Source organism: Solanum stenotomum, chromosome 12 (assembly GCF_019186545.1).
Source record: "Solanum stenotomum isolate F172 chromosome 12, ASM1918654v1, whole genome shotgun sequence".
NCBI lineage: Eukaryota > Viridiplantae > Streptophyta > Magnoliopsida > Solanales > Solanaceae > Solanum > Solanum stenotomum.
In genome coordinates, this window is record NC_064293.1 from 34,792,495 (window position 1) to 34,813,750 (window position 21,256).

Here is a 21,256-nt window from a genome sequence, read left to right on the forward strand (position 1 = left end):
TAGAACCTATGGAATAATGGAAGAAGTTTGGGATTAATTCTTTTAAAGTAAGATCAATAGATATATCTTCAAGAAAGTCATTGTCATTGATGATCAAAATTTCCAGTACTTAATTTTGGAAATGTATTCTAAAACCTATATAAAAAGGTAAAAGACTATGATAAATTCACTAGCTAGCAATTGAAATTAATTAATTTATGATGAATTCTTACTTAATTTGTTTAGTTGGTTGGTTTCAATTCAGGGTAAAATATCTTTTGATCAAATTCAGTAACTCTAATTTAAACTTAGTTATAATCTAACTTAACTATTCTAAAATTTAAAACTCATAAAATTCAAATTAGATGTTTCAAGAAGTAGGTGATAGCAAATACGGCGAGTAACTACTTTATTTAGAAACAATTTAACTAACACATTTGATATGGTGCTTGTTTCATGGTTCTGGTTCCCCCTAATGTGTCGGCATAAAAAAACGAAGAGTTTCTATTAGTATTTCTTTTTTCTTGTTTTATTTTTCAAAGCAACTTATAGTACTCCATTGAAAAAGGAAGATTTATTTTTTTCCATATAAAAATATTACCCAACTTAACTAAACAAAATGCACAAGCCGCTTCATGACTAAATTATTCATCATGAAATAAAAAATTACGCTTTTTAAATTAAAGTAGGCCAGGTTATAAAATCTGAAGGCTAAGTGCATCATTAGATCTAATTAAAGTAGTAACAAGAAAAGAAAATCATGACTCATGTGGGATTAAAAATATACTAATTGTAATTTAATTAACTCCAGGAGAAAATGATTCTTCTTTGGATCAAATGCTTGGTTGAAAAGGCTATTAACAACTAGATTATAAGCTAGACTATCATGAACTTTTTTCATTCTAAAATATACATTTTTTTTCTTTATATAAATAAAATTAAAATATTATATGTTAATATAATCAAAGGGTACTTTAAGTTATAATGTTGATGGAACAATTGTCCCCACTATACTTTTTCCCAAGCATAGAATAATAATGTAGTTCTAGCTTGCATTATCATTTATGCCTAAGTGGAATGATAGAGTTTTCCTTCAAAAGTAGTTCTTTTGTTCTTTGAAGACTAGAGAGGGTGACTATAATATTTCGTTAAGAAGTTTTCACCTAAATATCTTTTGAATTATCTGATAACATTAGAAGAAAAAAAACTTAGAGGATAAATGTATTACTTTATTCCCTTTTTAATGTCATGAATAGTTGACATCCTTAAAAGGTTTCATTAATTACCACTGCTTAATTCGTAACAGGTCATATTCATCTGATAGTGAAAATGGTTGGTGATCCCATATATATAAAATTCCATATTCTGATTCATTTTTGAGTTTCTGAAACTCTCTCCACTAAATTGTGGGCCAGCAAAAAAGGTTGGCATAATAATTATTTGAAATTTTATCCATTTTGATCGATCATTGATTAGATTTCTTGTGAGTGAGAATATTAGAATATCGAATTTTTGTCACCTCTCTCCCACCCATTTTTAGATTTTTTTTCTTCTTCTATATGTATGTTTGGAGTGCGCACAGTGGAAAAATCAAGAGTTTTGATCTCAGATATGATAAAAAGAGTGAAATTATATAAGAGGACTGAAAATTCGTGTATCACCAATTTAAATTTGGGCAAGTTATACAAAAAATAATTATATTCGCTAAATAAATATTAAAAAAATCTATATATTTGTTGGCTATTGTTTTCATGATCGACTATTCATATAAAGTTTTAATTTGGATCCTGACACATGATTCATTTGTATGGGTGTTTAAGTCAATGAATCGTGAAAAATAGTTATGACTAATTATGATGAATGATGTTGGTTGAACTAATTAGATCTAATAGAGTAAAATATAAATGATAAATTTTTTTATTTAGTAATAATTTGTTTTTAAAATACTCATTAATTATTTTTAATAAGATGATTTATAGTCATACAAATATTTGCAACTTAATTTTAAAATCATTCTTTATTTTCTACTGTTTGTATCCCATTAATCATTACATAAATTGCAACGGAAAAATAAGTACTCCCTCTGTCCCATTTTATGTGGTACTTTTCGGATTTCAAGATTCAAACAAGTCTATCTTTGACCGTAAGTTTTTCATAAATCTTTTAAACATTTTGAATTATCAATTATTGTGACTTATAGTACTTTTTACATAGTTTACAAATATATAAATTTCATTTCAAAAAAATTGAAGCGCAAATTTGCGATAAAATTTAAATTGTTTCACTCTTGAAAAACAAAAAGTATCACGGAAATTGAAGCGTAGTAATTACTTGTGTAGTCCTCTAGCTACGTAAATTTCCATATGTTAACGAATCACGTACTGTTTATGATAACTCTTGTGTCAAAAACATGCATGTAATGTAATAATCTTATATATGGTCGAACTCGTTAAAGTAGAATACGACGAAATATGAAAACGAAATTTCTGGATGAAACTTTTTTTCTTCTTTTGGATATAGTATAACAACAATGAAAATCACAACATATAAATCATGTATATTTCCACTATATGCGACATGTATCATGGGTCAAAAGTCTACGGAAAAATCCATCAACTATAACTCTAGTCTATTTTATCTTTTTCTATATGTTATAATATAGATTGATTATAGAAGAAGAGAAATACAAAATGAATAAGACAAGAAGATAAATTTAATAATATGAAATTAAATTAGAGCCTCTACCTGCTGGCTGCTGCATTGCTTGTGACTTGTGAGGAATTAAGTCCATGTACCTTTTGCTAGGGTCGCTTCTTAATGTCTTTAATTTATTTTTCAAACATATATGTGGTCTTTTCTGATCCATTTAATATTTATCTAAAATAGTTCTTTGGTTAGTCTTGGACATTGTTCGTCGAAAATTATACGAAGTACATAGGTTAAAAATTATTTTTCATTTGAACATTCTTAATGGAATTTCTAATTTCGCCACTAGACTTCTATGCATTTTTATTTTCAGATTTAAATTAAATTTTGATATTGTCAAAGGGTATACTTTTTAAGTTTATTTTTACGTATTATATAATATATTATGATTTTACATATTCAAATTTGAAGTTTTGTTGGATCAAAATATTGGTCTAATCTTTTCCTTTATTTTCTTCTACTTTTTTCCTTTTCTTCCGTATTCAATTTTATGACTTGTGTTTGTTATGCTGACCAATATCTAACCACTTAATCAAATACATGCACAAAGCCGATGTTTTGGGGTTATAGGACTAAGTTTCCGAATAATTACAACAACAAAAGATCAAAAGATATATAGAGTACAAATTAGGGACCGTTCTAGGTAATTAGGTGTGACTTTTTGAAAATTCAATAACTTTTATCGCTGACTCTATATTTATATTAAAAAATCTATTATATATACACAAATAAAGTGCCAAAGATGCACATCTAAAAAATGTGTTTATATATAGTATTTTGGTGCAATGAAAGGGATTTATTTTGGTTTTTGAATTTCGAAAGTTTCACCTACTCCACCATATATATTATTATTATTATTTATAAACTCCTAATGAGTAACTAACATATTATAGAGAACTTGAAATATTCCTTCCACAGGCAATGAACTTGGAGGAAAAAAACGAAACATGATAATTGTGTTTGGCCATTGAATTTTTCTAATTAGCTAGTACTAAAATGACATTACTTTTCTCTTTTTATTTATTTAGTTAGTTATATATGTTTTCTTTGTGGGATAGAAAGAGGACTCCACGTTCTCCCATGAAACTGACCAAATACTTCCCCTCATTTTCTTTGTTAATATTCCTTTCACATATTTTTTTTCTCCCTCTAAAAGGGATGGGAAAAGGAGTTTTTTCATCTATTTTTTGTTTAAAGGTGTACTTAAAGATGGGGAAATTAAAGGAAAATTGATTATGTAGTTGCCTTAGTGACAAAATGGCTAACAATTAAAAGGGGAGAGTACCAGTCACTATAAAAATATGCTAGTAGTTGACAAGAAAGTCACACTTTCTCTTCTATATATTATTATTGTTATTATTATTAGAGTTTTATATACCTGGATGGATGCAGTATATGATTGGAACGTATTTATTGTTCCATCATAACTAAGTTTCATCGGAAACTTATGAACTTTTTAGGCGAATAATCTAAAGATCCATTTTAAGTAAATTGAAATGTAACGAGAAAACGTTGCACATTTTAAATTTTTGTAATATATAAGTTTTGTTTGTAACATTGAGAAATATATATATATATATATATATATATATATATATATATAAAAGTACTAGAGCCGAGTCTAACATTATCTGAAAAGTAAAATCTCTAGAGGGTTGTATTTGCATAACTTTTTTTTAAATAGAGACAAAATCTTATTGGTGGCTTAAATATTTTTTTTCCTCGAAAACTTACATAAATATACTATATTAATTTCTTTTTACCATTTATAGCAATAACATCTTTTCACTTGATCACTTTTAATACATTTATAATATACTTATAATACAAGTTTTATTGATGAATAATACATTTTAATACACTTATAATACAATGTGTCAATTTCTTACCATACAAATCCAATATATTTTTAAATAGGTATAATACATATATATTGCATACATTATTTACTTTTAATACATATTACAGATTTATCATAATAAATAAAAAGTATTGGTAAAATCACTAATTACATATTCAAGTAATTTTTCCTTTTTACCCCATTAAAGAAAGAAGGGTCATTTGGGTAAATAAGTCCAAGTTTTGTTTGGCAGGAATATCTCTCAAGTAGCCCAATAGAAGTGGGCCTTAGCCCACAAAGTTTTGAGCTGTCTGTTTGGGTCCGAGTAAATGAAATAGCTGCTCTTATAGCCTTACTAGTTTCAAACTTTAAAAGCTGACGGAGGGGTTAGCTAATTTAAATGCAAGCTCAATGTTGCTCGAGACAAAGTGTTGGCCACATAATAACGGAGATTGAAATTTGAACATGTGAAGAGGAGGTGCGTAAGTAATTGACTATAAAAGATTTTAGAGAGATAAAAATAAATAAATAAAAACTAGGAAGAGATAATAAAAAAAAAACATGATATATATTTAATTTACTTTAAAACATAATTTTAATTTTAAAAAGTATATGCGAGCGAAAAGAGAGTTGGCAACCAGCACCGCGTACTTATCAGGATTGCATTCGAGTAGCCTCGCCAGTCTAGCTTTAATTGCCAAGAAAATTAATTTTCTTTTAAAACATGAGTAATAATATTCCAGTACAGTTGAAACTTTCATCTATCAATGTCATCTAGTGAATTTGATTAAAACTAACTGTCAAGGCAATTTACTCAAAGCGGTATATGTACTTTTTTTCACAAATGCATGCCAGCTAATGAATTTCAATCTTAAAAGATTATATATACAAGTGCTCAACCTTAACAGTGCATTTTCTTATTTTTCACCTTCGTAAAAAAGAATTGTTTTCGGAATAGGGATAAAATAGTAAAATAGTAGCAAGATTAACAAAAAGATTACCTGCAAAATCTGACCCAATTCAGATAACCTTGGTTTTCTCCTAAGTTGGCATCTGCCCACCCCGTTTCTCCGTTCCTTCCACATCACAAATACATATACTTTACCTGAAAATTGATTTTTAAAAAAAAGTAAAACAGAAAATTAACCCTGTAATCGAATCGACAATTCCAAATTCCAAATTCCAAATTCCAATTCCGACAACGACGTTACGTAATTGCGTAACACAAAGCCACTCCTCAATTCCGTCCTGTTGCCGTCTGTCGTAACTTCACGCGCCATTCCCGGCGACTTCACCTTTACTTATGTCATCATCTCCGTACACTCTCCTACTCATGCGGCTCACGCGCTTTTCCAATCGCCAACCGGCGATTATCCTTTATACCCTTCCCTCTTTCTTCCTTCATTCTCCGATCAACGTTTCCTCTTCTCTTCTTCATTCTTTCCATCAATGGGTGAAATTACCGAATCCTCCACACAGGTAACCATGTCCTCAAGGCCATTGCCCTTCCGTGAGGATTGTTGGAGCGAACAAGCTACATGGACCCTTGTTGATGCTTGGGGACGTCGTTATATGGAATTGAACCGTGGAAATCTCCGTCAGAAGGATTGGCAACAGGTGTCCGATTCCGTTAATGTCCTTCATGGACATTCGAAGAAGAGTCGCCGCACCGATGTTCAATGTAAAAATCGGATAGATACCTTGAAGAAGAAGTACAAAGTTGAGAAGGCGAAAATTATTGAGTCTAACGGAACCCTAACGTCATCCTGGCCCTTCTTCGAACGGCTTGATATGTTGATCGGAAACTCCGATAAAAAAGTTACGCCGGTGATGGTGTCTCCCTTACCTTTACCGATGTCCTCTCCGCCTATGGGAGTGCCGTTGCCTTACCGGAGATCGGCGATGGTGACGCCGGTCAGTTTGCCTCAGAAGCGGCAGTTGCCGGCTTTTGATGAATCGTGTTTCAGGAGAAATTATTCGGCAGTAGCTGCTGCTGCTGCAGCAGGAGGAGGGGAAGAGGATTATGATGACGAGGAGGAGGAGGAGGAGGATGTGGAGATGACTGAGGAGAGTTGGGAAGAGGATGGGATGAGGAGGCTGGCTAAGGCTATAGAGAGGTTTGGGGATATATATGAGAGAGTTGAAGGGATGAAACAGAGACAAATGGTGGAGCTGGAGAAGCAGAGGATGCAGTTTGCTAAGGATTTGGAGGTTCAAAGGATGCAGTTGTTTATGGATACACAAGTTCAGCTTGAAAAGATTAAGCATACTAAGCGATCTGGCTCTGATGGTATAAAGTTTACACCTTTTGATTTCTCATGAACCTATTTGCTCCTTTTTACATTCATTGGTGTGAAAGTTCAAAACTTGTTGGCTTAGCATGCGGATATGTAATAGTGATAAGAGTGTTGGGTGTTTTAGTTTCTAAATTCTTCATCTCATTGTGATATTGTTGCTAATATTAAGTTCCTTTTGATGATTTATGTGTTGTTCATTATACAGTAGTGAATATTGTGCCTCTCAAGACCTACATATGTGTGTAATTGATTTTGAGGCAAAGATGGATGTATGCTTATGCATGATTAAACAAAGTTAGAAGTGTAACAATGGTCTTGAACCTCTATTTGAAGTTTAAATGTGCATCTAGTTGTGTAAAGATTTTTTAGGGCATTTGATGATTTGCATGTTTATCTTGGAGCCTTGGATGTAACTCTCTTTTTCTTTATAGTTATTGTTTTTCAGTTGAAATGGGTACTCTTTTTTACTCCCTCCGTCCCAATGAAGTGTCTTACTTTCCTTTCTGGTCTGTCCCAATTAAGATCACAAGTTTTAAAGGATTACACACATGTTTAATTTAAGACCACAATGTTCAAAAGTCTTCCTTTTTTTTCTTCTTAAACTCTATGCCTAGTCAAACTAAGACACTTAAATTGGGATGGACGGAGAGTACCTTTTTGAATAATTAGTTTTGGTCTCCAGTGTTGGGGTCTGAACCACTAGGATTGCATCTTCAAGTATTTAAGTAACAATGTTCTGAACTTACACCTTAGGAACGGTGTTGTAGATAGCTTTCGTGGTGTTGGAAAGCTTAAAGGCATTTTCTGCCAGTATTTTATGGACCACTTTGTAATTGGAATGTCAGGACTATTGTTCCAAAATGATAAAATACCATCATTTGTCCAGATTATGAAAAAGTTATAATTTTATGAGAACATGGCAACCTCTTATTTTTTGATTCAATACCTTCAACAGTAGTCCTTTGGTTATATGATGACCAGTAGTAGCAGATCTTTGCAGTCTTCACATAAAGAGGAGACCTGTTTTTCCTTTTTCCTTTAACCCATTCAAAGTGTTTTAAGAAGGATCCATTTTTCCCAGTTCAAAGCGTTTGATGTTCCTTTGTGTTCTGTCTCAACTTTCATCACTATTTCTGCCTAAGGACCTATCTTAATGTCTTTGAAAGGGTTCTTTGCCTTCTGTAGCAAAAGGACCCAAATTAGGTTGGTGGGAGCTGATCTTATGCTCTTTGCTTTGATATCCATGCCAAGGAAAATTACGAATCTTGGAACTTATCACTTCATTTTAAAAAAATCTTATTAACTTATTAAGAGATTAAGATTATACTTGCCTTTTCTCTAGAGAAAAAAAAGATTAAGATGCTTAATATGGGTTAGACAGTATTACATCATTGCTAATGGTCGGATGATTGCTGACCTGGTGCTGATTGATGATTCTCAAATTATCATAGTTCCTTTTGAATGACATACGCAGTTGCTTTGGTTTGACATGACTTCTTACCCTCAGCTGAACTTAAGGGCCTAACTCATGGAATGGTGTGAGAACCGTAGGCATGAGTTAGTTGTCTGAATCTCTATTACTTTATGAAGAGTGTCAAAGAAGTTGCTTCACTCTTTCTGAAGGGTAAGATGTGCTTACCCAACCACTAATTGTCTTTGCATTCGATGGCTTGGAGATGATAAACATTGGAATAAATTCAATCTCCCGCTCTAGGACTACATTATAGATTTTGTTGTTTCTCACAAGGATGTGGGAAATGATTTTCTTCTATAGCCTCTAACCTTGATCTTTTGATGCAAAAAGTTTGACCAGAGGCAGTTCAGTCCCTTTGGATCTTCACCAACACAAACTCATCAGTCCTGCTTTGGAACATAGATGCCCAGAACCAGGTGTTTCATGCATATGGAGATAAGAAATTTTTGTTCTTACATCTAGACTCAAGTGCATCCTATGTCTCTGACTGAATTAGTGTGAGTTCTAGAATTCAATTAGGATTTGAGTAATGTCAAAGGGCTGCAAACAGAGCATCACATAAGGCCTCAGTGCAGATTTTTTTTTGATGATACTGGTGTGTCAGGGCCAGCTTGACACACACCTCGACTATTTAGTAGTGGTTGACCAGTGAATGATTGCCTGTACTATGACTATATTTCACTGTCTAATTGCTTCTTTTTTTTAATGTTGCAGATCTGTATAGCTAGCTCTGTGGTGAAAGAGCAATTAAAAAGAAGCAGGATTGCGAGATTATGGAGGAGTATCATGGAGCAATCCAGTCAGTGTCTCCTTAGTTTATCTCCAAATTCATATCTAATGATGACCCTAGTTTAACTGATTATTACTTTTTTGAGCAGGAATAGTTGGTACTTGTAGTTAACTTCCCTTTTATTTTAGCGGATCTAAAATACAGCATTAGCCCGTGTTGAAAATTTTCTGTATTGAAATGAAGGGTTACCTTTTTAGCATTTTGTTTGCTATTCCATGAATCAGATAATGGTGCATCAACAACGTTATTGTGACATGCATTCTCTATAAACAGCCTATGTCGCGTTTTTCATATGGTAAAACAATTCAAATGATTTTGAAGTGGGCATTGAAGGCTTTCGCCTATTTTTTCTGGAAACTTTGTGCCTATTCAAATAGAAAATCGCATTTCTTGGGGGCATTTCACTTGGCTAATCATCAAGATCTTAATGAGATTGGCATCATACATCTTTACTTTTTAGAATTACCATGGCACTTTACACCAATTGTTTGATTCTTCAGAAACATTACTGGTTGTAGTGTAGTCTTATAGATAATTCTTTATCGGATATAATTTCAAGGTATTGGAAGAAGTCGATGGTATGGCTCTCCCACAGTGGCAGAAATAAAATAAACTGACTTTGATTTCCTCCATTAGTCAATGTTTTTTTCCGTTAGTAAATCATTTGGCACAAGTAAGGTCTGCAAAGGATAGAACGTTAGTTTAGAGTTGATATGGATGGCAACCTAAGAATGTACACTTACTAACCATATATAAACTTTTTTTTAAATTATCAACGTAACTTCTATTATTTTCTCGTGACATTGAGCATGAAAGTAAAATAGTTTTTTTTTTTTCAAAAAAATAAAAATAAATTAAAGTAGATAAGCATAGTTTAAGCCTAAAATATTTCATCCAGACAATTTATGAAGAGGAATGGTAGCTAGGGTGGACTTAAGGGGATATGCACTACAAACTTTGCTCAGTGTAGAGGAGGATTATAGTATTATTTTAAAACAAGTAGGTGATAAATTAAAGGGAAAATTTCAATTGATTAAACATTGTCTCAAAAGCCACGTCAAGAGGTAAGAATTTTCCACCACTAATATAAGGAGACATTGTCTTTGCACTTGCTGACGTGGGACTACCATGTACGCCTAGAGTCAATGGTTAGAGTGTGGACAAGCTAGCTCAACAAGTGCTGATGGTCTCATGCAAATTATGATCTCTGCTACCTACATGGAATACTAACAAAATTTATATGCAAATACAAACTCCATTCAATTCTAATTTTTGTGACACTTTTCACTTTCTTTTTTAATTTGACTAATTTTTAAAGTTAAATCAACTTAATATTTTAAAATTAAAATTTAGATATTCATAAACTACAACGAAAAGTACTATAAATTACAAGTTTTCACGGTCAATATCATAAAAAAAGTATTTAAAATATTAATCAAAATTTATATAATTCAAATCTCAAAAAATTAAAAATAAATTAAAAACACAATAATATATGATGGGAGAATAAAATGAGAAAGTTTAGACAAGTTTTAATGTGAATTTTGCAATTTTTGGTATACTTTTCATGTATATAAGGTGGTCAATTCAAGTTTTGAACATTATTAGTGAAAAAGGGGTAAATGAAAGAAAAATGAGCAAAAATTGGAGTAGCAGCTTTTTCGCGCACCTGCGTGAATTTTGAGCTACATACTGGTTCTCCGCGCGTCATTCGCGCGTCCAAGTGCCTACACAGCGCGCCTGCGCGGAGTTGCGGCGTGAAAACATAAAAGTAAGGGTGTATTTGGAATTTGAGAAAGAAGAAACCTTATGTTATATGATGTGGGAGCTTTCCCCAAGGAAGGGAGATCGGGAAAAAGGAGCAGAAAGAAAGACGACGAGCGAGAGGAAGGGGAAGACGCGGTACACTACTCGAATCCAAAACGAAAGTTGGGATTCAAAGTTTGATGGCTATGTTTTCTTTTTCTCTTTTGTTCTTAGTAAACTTATTCTCATCCATGGAGTAGATTCTTAGAGGGTATATGACAAACATGTTGTATTGATGAATTTGTTGGGATTTTGATTTTCATTCTTATGCTTGAACTTGTTATGGGAATTTGAATTATATTGCAGCCTTGTTCATTATTTTATTTAATCGAAAGAGGAATATCTTGGTGAATATTGTTGCATAGTTTTGTTGGATTGAATCAATACATTTTCTCTAAAGTTATCGAAGGAGCTTGTTGATAATTATTGATTAAATCTCAAGGAAAAATAGTCGAAGGACGTTACTTCCTTAAGAACAATCATTAACATGTTTTTGCATATTAGAATCACTTGGGTATAATTGATTTATTCTTTAACTTGAGATTTACTCGGAAGAAAAATCTAAGGCTTAAAGGATACTCTAATAAGCTATCGAATTCGAGAGAATCGATAGAACTTTAGATGTGGTAAATGAATGAATCAAATCCTAACTATCATTATGCACTTGTTAGTCTTGTACCCTATCTTTTAGTAGTGATATTAATCTTCATAATTTACCAATTGATTTTAATTATCATTTTTTAGTCTATAAAAGTGGTTCATAACCACAATCAACTCTTTTCTTTTGATCACCTGAATAATAATTAGCAAGATTTGATTGAATTATTATTTGTACCAATCCTTGTGGAAACGATCTTTATACTATACTACTTTGACTAGCGAAGCATTAAACTTATAGTGTATTTGTGCTCGTCAATATAACTAAATAATATGTTATTTATTAATTTTTTTCCAATATTTATCGATTTGGCATGCATTACAAGTATTGGGCCTATAAAACTAGCTGCATGTAAAGATGAGAAATTTACAAGTAATTGGGCTTTGTCCCATAATAACTTCGGTGAAGCACACTCCCCATTTTGGCTACATCAACATCTCAAAAAGTTGATATATTCTTTCTAATTTTGGCAGCTTTATATATCACTCATTCTGTATATCTACTTTTAGTCAAGCTTTCTCTTTTTTTCTAAAGTTTATTTGTCATTTCTACACATAAAAACTGGACTATATATATTAGAGAAAAAGAATTATACCTCAGTTGCATATATTTGAATTCAAAAGTTACAAATTGAACTAGTAACAAGAAAATAAATAAAAAATTTAAGGAGAATCTAAGTATCAATTATTGACACCAAGCATATATAGTGAATTCACAATGAATATTAGTGGGCCTTCACCACAATTTGCACTAAGAGACAATTGGAGAAGAGGGTAGGGCCTATTCACGTGAATTGGCAAGGCCCCAATATATATATTTTTTGAAAATTAAAGACTTTAGCATTAGTAGTGTTATATTAAAGGTGTGTGTCATAAACATGGACGGTGATGTAGTGGTGGGAGTGTTTTACCCTTAACCAAAGGTTTCAGATTCGAGCCTTGAGAAAATCCTGTTAGGAGTGTCATCCCTAAATGGACCCTGTAGTTCGTGATCCAGATTAAGTCGAGGCTCTAATATGGACTCTGAATCCCGAATGGCAAATCAAAGAAAATTATTAAAGGTGTATGTCATTTCATATCTTCTGAATATCCACTTGTATTATTTTCTCTTTTAAATCCACTAATATTCCTCTATTAAGTGATTTGGCACTTGATTTGATGGTCCTAATAGGATAACAACTTTTAAGGGTCGGTAATAAAAGATTGTAATTAATTGAGAGGAACAAATTAGAATAGGATACTATATACTATACTAATAATATTCTGGTATTGATTGATAATACGTTTAAATCTTGTTTAACCGAATGTATTAGATCATCGAAATTGTAATTTTAACTAATAATTGGATAAGATAACTTTTATCATGTTTCATGAAGTAATTTATTTTGCCACAATATCTCTTGAAGTCGTTATTGGAAGGTTCGAGTCACGTTGAAAAACAATAAGTGAGAACACTATTGATCAGGGATGAGGTGAGGTACATAAAAGAAAAAAGATTCATAATTGGGAAATTAATAGAGTTGAACAACATGCTATTTTATTTTATTATTGGTTAAATTCGATTGACACAAGTGCATCATTGTATAAGTACTCATTCGATTGATACAAATGTGAGAGGGGATTATAAGATGAAAAATCAAATCCTTACTAATAAAGGTAAAATATCAAATACCAACTAACTGAGCTACTTAGATTGCCGACTTGATTTTCATAATTACGTTAGAAGTAAAAGTTAAATATAACATGCACGATTATAGGTCCATTCGTACAAGTAAAACAAGTGTAAGGTCTATAATTTAATGGTAACTCTTTTATTTCTTCTTTATAGTTACATGACTAATTAGTTCTTTGTAGTCTCTGCACTCGTTAATCTGTTGATATATATATATATACCACACACTTAATTAATTTGATATATTGTAGCCGTGAAACGAAAAAAAAAAGTGATCTCTAGTGTAATTTTTGCTTGATGGGGAAGGTTTTGGTGATATACTCGCAATCTTACCCACATTATAAAGACAGATAGTGAATATTACGCGTGAAGTTTCAGCTAACAAGACAATATAACGAGAAAAACATGAATGATTCGTAACAGTAATTCTTGTCTGATAAAAAAATTCTTAACGCATTCTAGTGAAAGTCCGTAGTTGGTGCTCCAATTAAAAGTTATTCCACTTGTATCATTTCAAAATTAAACAAGTGAGAATTCAAATTTATAGTGTTCCTTGTGTGGCCTTTAATATAAGACATAATCAACAAAAAAAACCACAAAATACTGTACGGTTTTGTTTTCTATTTAAAAACACAGAATAATTTTGGTGGGCCTATCTGAAAACCACTTAAAAGTCTTGATGCCAATTGTCAAGTGAAAAAATTATCCTAAGTGGACCTAATTAGCCAACTTTAGGGGGAAAAGCTAGCTGTACCAGTGTACTAGAGGGGAAGATTATAATCAAAAAATGGAAAATGGAAAGAGACATGCAACTAAAAGCCTAATTTTAAATTTCTTAATTACGTCAAATAATTTCGTTTGAAACCCTAGTTAATTACCATTATAACTTGTTGATTTTTTGGGCAAGTTTGAGTTCAGCGGAATAGAAGATAATGCTAGAGCCTAGAAGATGATCAAATATTTGAAGAATTAACCTAAATGCTGTCCATGTAACCGCTTCAAAAAATAATATATGTACTGGTTAAAAAAAGTAAACAGTAAATCTGATCAATTAATTGCGTAAACATAACAATTGGCAGACAAGAAATTGAGGCATTGATGATTTGATAGAACGTATAATTTTTTGTTACTATCGAACTTATACCTATTGTGCTGAGTAGTTATAAAATATATGGTGAAGAGAAGAAGAATTAATTTTATATAGGATCTTGGTTATGATATTCACTCGTGATCTTGAAGCATGATCATTTTTTCGGTTACCTTAAACAAAAACAAGAAAAAGAAAAAAGAGGTTGGGCAAGACAAATTTTATTTTTTTGGTTTTTTATTTGGTGTTCGATATTTGTATTGAAGTCAGACTAATTTGAATTTGTATTGTGTAGGACTCCACGTTTGCCAAGAATTTTTACCATTTCTAAAACTCAAACTCAAAATATCTAATTAAAAAAGAAACATCTACTGCACTACATTCTTCGGTGATGGACCAACAAGATAAAGATTGAAAGGAAATAGTAGAAAAAGGGAAAACCAAAGGAGAAAAAATAGGGAATGATTCTCTTTTTTTTTTTGAAAAAACATTAGGTCCTACAACCCACGTGTGGTGATTGAAAAATACCTTCAAGGACAATACTGAATACCCCACACAGTACTCTTTAGATCTCCCAATATTTTGACAAAACTTTGAATTTATTTTACGAGAAAGAGGCCAAAAATATCCTTAAACTATTTGAAAAGGTTTAAAAATATTTTTCGTTCATTTATTGGGCTAAAAATACCCTTTATCCGCCTTTTTTATCCATCTCTATCCTCAGAACTAACAGCCATTTTTAAAAAAATATATTATTATTAATATTATTATTTGTTACATGTCATTTTTTTATTGGATAAATCAAAATCTCAACCCATTTAATTTTCTCCTACCCACCCATTATTGTGAACATGACCCAAACCCAATTAGAAGACCCATTAAAAAATAAATTGATTGTATCTTTCACCCCTAACCCCACGCCTCTTTCCTCTTCCCTCTTTTGTTATTCAAAAATTTCAAAGATAATATTCAATCAAATAATACAATTTCCGCTGCAATACTAACTTTAAGTTGAAGGATTCAAGGAGTATTGATTTTGGCAGTCTTTTTTCCATCGCGTAAAAAAACTACACCAAAATTGCAACTAAACTATAACAAAACAGAAGCTAACCTGCACCTATATTCTACCAAAAACTAAATTATAAATTTAAAAAAACAGAGGCAAAAAGGCAATGAAAGTGCACCATATGAGATTAAAAACTGGACCAAAATTTGATGATAAATAGCACCAAAGCTGGTCCAAAAGTGGTTCAAATTTACTTTATTAACGATGGAATACATTACAATGAAATTTACAAATTATTCCAACTCCTTAAACGTAAGAACATTAACCAAACTAAACACAATTTCACTATCATACCAATAATAATAGTAATTACAATTAAGAACATTACACTAACTAGACACCATCAACAAATTTTCATATCATACACTTATCTAGATTGCACTAGACATTGTATCATTTGATTGAAAGTAATCTTGAAAATTTTGAATAAGTAAAGAGGGAAGAAGAAAGAGGCTTGGGGTTAGGGGAGAAAGATTCAATGAATTTATTTTTTAATGGGTCTTCTAATTGGGTTTGGGTCATGTTCACAATAATGGGTGGGTAGGAGAAAATTAAATGGGTTGAGATTTTGATTTATCCAATAAGAAAATAACATGTAACAAATAATAATAATAATAATAATAATATTTTTTAAAAAAGTGGTTGTTAGTTTTAAGGGTAGAGATGGACCAAAAAGGTGAATGGAGAGGTATTTTTAGCCCAATAGTTGAATGAGGGGTATTTTTAGATCTTTTCTAATAATTTAAGGATATTTTTAGCCCTTTTCCGTTTATTTTATAGTATCATGTTAGAATTCATAGTACTATTATCATTATTCTCGTTTTCAAATTTAATCTTACATTCCATTTAATAAAGTGTTAATTAAGTCCGACATTCTGAACAAAAATAATTTAAATATGGACATTAAGAGTTGTAGGAATCGAGAAAACCATAAATACGGATAATATTTGCTGGAGAGAGTATTAATATGGACATACCAATAAACACAAAAGTGTGTATCGAAAATAAAATAAAATCTACTTACAAATTATCTTTTCTTGATTCGAGTTGTCGTCTTCATCGGCTAAGTACAAAAGTAAGTAGCAAATATGGACGTACGAAGCCAAATGCACGGTGGTTCAGGGGTGTCTAATACGGACTAGTCCTTATTGAATGCATTGGTGGTGGGTGGGACAATTCAACTTGACTATCGAAAAGACTAATTTAATTTTTATTGACAATGTAGTACGTACCTCACAATTTTTAATAGATTTAATTTTCAAGAGATATTGTTTGTATTTTTTGTTTGTGTCTATGAAAAAAGCTATGATGTCGGTCTCTTTGCGTTATATCTCTAATCTTAGAAAGCTGGAGTTTAAAAGGACATGAATTAAGGATCAATAGATAAAAAAAGAAGAGTAATATAAGACTCAATTCTAATATGTACGTGTTCATATATTTCTCAACTTTATTGACAAAATATTATATTATCGTCTAATATTTACAATAATTAACAAAATTTTACACCATGAACTTATATTATCTCATACAATTTTCAGTTCGATCAAAAAGTATCTTTAGTTTGTGATCTAAAAATTGCAAAGAAAAAAAAAAGTGTCCCAAAATGATGGAATTTTTTGTTTCATGACAAATAATATAAAAACACCTAATTCAAATTGCTGCAGTCCCAAATCTGTAATAATTAGATTTACCAACAGCGAATTTAATATCTGTAAATATTCTTTTAATAAAACAAAAAAAAAAACGTAGAAGTGTATACGTCAGGATGCTTATTCAGTAATTTACTCAGGGAGCCTTGTCAAACACTATTGGAAAAAGAACTGCTGTAAATTACACGAATTGACCAATTAATTACCACTATCAAAATATACAGTGCAGCAAATAAGATGGTTTCTTTTTTAATTAAAAGTCTTGATTTTAAATTTTGGATATGAATTTTTTTTAATGAAAAGTGCTTCTCAAAATATATCTTACACGCATCTAAATTAATTGCACTCTAACAAAAAAAGTATTTGACCAATTATATAGCAAATATCTGTGAGGAAGCAGGTAGGATATATTGGAGTAAAAATTATTATATATTATTAATAAAACAAGCTAGTGGAAACACAAAGTCAGGAGACAATATCTCACGACTGGATTTTTTTTGCCACCAATAAACAAGCCTTTTTCCATCAAACATAATTTAAGTAATTAATGAATCTACTTCCACGGAATACATTTATTTTGGACAAGATTTTTTTAGCTTAGGTGAGAAGCCTACCAAGTGTCTTAATCTAAGAGACTTTTTGGTGCAAAAAGTAAACTAAGAAAATGGTATGCTAATTTTTTTATTTTTTGCCTCTTCCAAAATTCAGGCATGTTTTTTTTCCTGATAAAGTCCTATGATCGATCCAATTAATTCAGACTTATGTTGCTTAGGATTCCTTTAAGAATCCAATAACATATAATCATATCAGAAATTTCTCAATTTGTAAAGTTTAAATTTGAGATATTTAATCGTAGCTCATCGATCCATCCCATTACATCATTCACCAATTTCCAAATTCCAAATGATTCATTGTTCTTGAAAATTAGAAAGCAAATGTTAAGGATTTATAATGAAATTGGAGCATAAGAGTTATAAATATAAATTAGGTAGTGGTTTTTTATAGAACTTCCCCTTTTAGGATGACAGTGAATCTCTGTTACCCATTAAGATGCTGGGCAGTACACACACATATGATAATGGTGAACCAGAAAACACAACCTGATCTGATGGTTGGACCCATCTATCATGAGAAAAATAGCTTCAAACCAATTTAACATTATTTGACTTGAAAAGTAAATAAAAGGAATGTTAGGTTCAAAGGAAAGTTCCTTAATTTGGCTACTACTTATTATTTGTCTAACCATTTACAAAACATGCATTCCCAAGCACGCAAATGGTTAATGAATGAAATTTCGTTATTATTCCATCAAAAAATATCTACAACCATTAAAAAAATCAGTGAAGGATGAAAACCTGAGCTCTTTATATGACTTGATAAATTCTCTTCCTTTAAGCTACTTCTTAATGTATGGGTTAGATTGTAGACCTAATTTGACATGGTAGCAGAGTCAAGTCTGATCCGAAGTGGACCCTCAAGATCTCAAACAGTTGGAGGGATAGAAATATTCATGCTCCATTAATATACACACATTGGATCGGATAATGGAACCTCAAATAAAGAATGTCCGGGTCTGGGCGTGACTCGTGAGGGGGTGGGGGATGAAAGGAATCTTAGACTCATGATATGACTTGGATAATCCTAAGTTTTGGATTATAAAGTAGGTTCAAGACATAATTTGACATTAATTGAGGTGGATTATATAAATTCATGATTTCACTTTTCTCTATTTGAACAATGAAATCAACTTTAGGGATTCTACAACCCTAGAGATTCTCTATAAATTGTGTTACCATACAAATTTGAAGAAAAAGCAAAAAATAAATAAAAATGTTCCAATATTTAATTATCTTTAAATCCGATTAATTAAGTTGTATCATTCTATATACATCCTTTATGATAGGCAGCTAGAAACATGAGTTTTAGTTATATTTCATTTTTTTTATTTACTACATTTTAATCGTGATTGAGCTAAATATAATGTTAGTACTTTGTATTTATTACGTGAAATTATTATGTAGGGCATGATTCCTAGCTAAGGAGCACTTTTAAAGCTAAAACAAATACTTTGGTACTTCGAAATTTGAGTAGAAGTCAAAAGAATTCAACATAGATCGAGTTTAGAGTTCGAGGAGCAAGTGTACATACAAAAAAAAAAAATGAAGAAAATGCGAACGGTCAAAAATATTGGCTTTGAATTTCGTCAGAATTCTGTATTTCGTCAAATTAAGAATATTTTTGGTTGAAATTATTGGTACATGATATAAATACATTTAAAACATGATTTTGAAGGGGACTTTTGACAGACGAAGGATTCAGAGAGCATCTAGGGGTTAAAGGACACAAGGATTCACTACTTTCAATTAGTGGTGTAAAAAATCGAACCAAACAGCAAATTGAGTTAAATAGAATAAAAAATCTTACTAGTGATTTGGTTTGGTATTGAAAAAAAATCCGACTATATTTGGGTTGGTTTGGTTTTAACTAAAAAAAAACAACCCAACATTATATATATAATTTTAAATATTATTTTATACATAAAAATATTTACTTTGATATAATTTTTAAATATTTCTTATACTTTTTCATAGTTTTATCTTTTACTATAATATATTATTTCAAGTTTGAAACTTAGAATTCTGAATGTTCCAATAAAGATTATAATCCACATATGTTGGTAATTATAATAAAGCTTAAAGCAAAATCAAATTAATGCTAATGCAAAAAGAAAATCAATTCAACACTAATAACGACAATAATATTGAATATTTGTTCTTTAGTTTTACATTGGTTTAGACAATTAAAATATATAATCTAATTTTAATTTCCTTTAATATTTAGTCATGCAACTAATACTTATTGAACTTATTTTAGCATGATTTAGTACTTTTAAATTATGATGATTTTCATTATGAATTGTTAATTTGCAATATTTGTTTTACGCGATTTCATTATTATTATTTTTGTTGGATATTCTAATATCATTAATTATATCATATTTTGTGTTATTTTTTTAAGAAACACCTTAGATAGTTGTATTTTGGTAGGACTAAAGAAATATTTGAAGTACAAGTAAATTATATGTTTGTATGAATACTTTACCAGAAAAATCCGAAACAACCCGAAAAATCCGAAAAAATCTGAAAAAACCCAAGTTTTATTGGTTTGGTTTGGTTTGGTTTATTAATTTGAAAATCCGACACAAATGGTTTGGTTTGATATTTGAAAAACCCGAACCAACCCGACCATATACACCCCTACATTCAATTATCAACAATTGATTCAACACGAAAATTTGAATTAGTTTATACTCCCTCTGTTCCATATTAGTTAATCATCTTATTCAAAATAGTTGTCTCATATTAGTTGTCCACCTTACTAAATCAAGAAAACATTAATTAAAATTTTCCTATATTACCCTTGCTAATAAATTATTTTTAAAAGTGTTCACATTTGTCTGTAAAATTTTCAAAAAGTTTTTTAAGGGGTGAATTAGAAAATTATCTTCTTATTTTTGATTTCTTAATATGCGTATAAAAAAATGATCAATTAATATGAGAAAGAGGAGTAGTTGATTGGAATGATTTCTAGTTCATTCTTCTTCAATAATGTGTGTTTTCTATAATTATGGAGTAATTTTTCATAGAATTTGACAAAAATGATGTTTCAAGATTTAATTGTGGTTTCGACTTTGGTGAAAAATAATAAAAGTGTCATGTGTTTTGAGATATTATATTTTGAGACAACTTGGTTGTACGTGATGTGATTATACATTGTCCTTTTGTGACACCTTTACATACCTAGGATACTAAAAAACAAAATCTTAAACGATTTTAATTAGAGCAATTTCATTCTCTATGTGTATTTTTCTCTACTTTTTGTCGTGTCATGTAATTATATATCTTCTATTGTGTATAATATTGTATCATCGTATATTATCTTAATTACATTCACCCTAAAAGAGATCAAGTCCCTTATTCCATTCTTTAGCGGATGTGAGAGACTCAATAGGTAAGGAATCATCTCGTTAGGAGTCGTTTGATAGAGTGTATTAGCAAAAATAATGTATATATTAATTTTGTGTATTAATTATATCTTGTTTGATATATTTTTTTATGTCACACAAACATTAATTATACATTATATTGTGTATTAAGGTGTGTATTACTAATGACATAAATGTTAGATATTGACGAGAAGGGTGTTCAATTTTTATAACGGCAAATTAACATA

The 21,256-nt window shown here is 30.8% G+C and overlaps 1 protein-coding gene across 1 annotated transcript; it reads left to right on the plus strand.

Moving 5' to 3' along the window:
- Positions 1–5,668: 5,668 nt before the first annotated feature.
- On the plus strand, positions 5,669–9,282 carry LOC125848414 (trihelix transcription factor ASIL2-like). The gene is made up of 2 exons (XM_049528267.1): positions 5,669–6,815; positions 9,011–9,282. The coding sequence occupies exons 1-2, from the start codon at positions 5,975–5,977 to the stop codon at positions 9,022–9,024; spliced, it is 855 nt and encodes a 284-aa protein (XP_049384224.1). The 5' UTR covers positions 5,669–5,974; the 3' UTR covers positions 9,025–9,282.
- The last annotated feature ends 11,974 nt before the right edge of the window (positions 9,283–21,256 follow it).

Excerpts from the sequence above, each read along its gene's own strand:
- LOC125848414 (XM_049528267.1), top strand. The coding sequence starts at position 5,975 with ATGGGTGAAATTACCGAATCCTCCACACAGGTAACCATGTCCTCAAGG.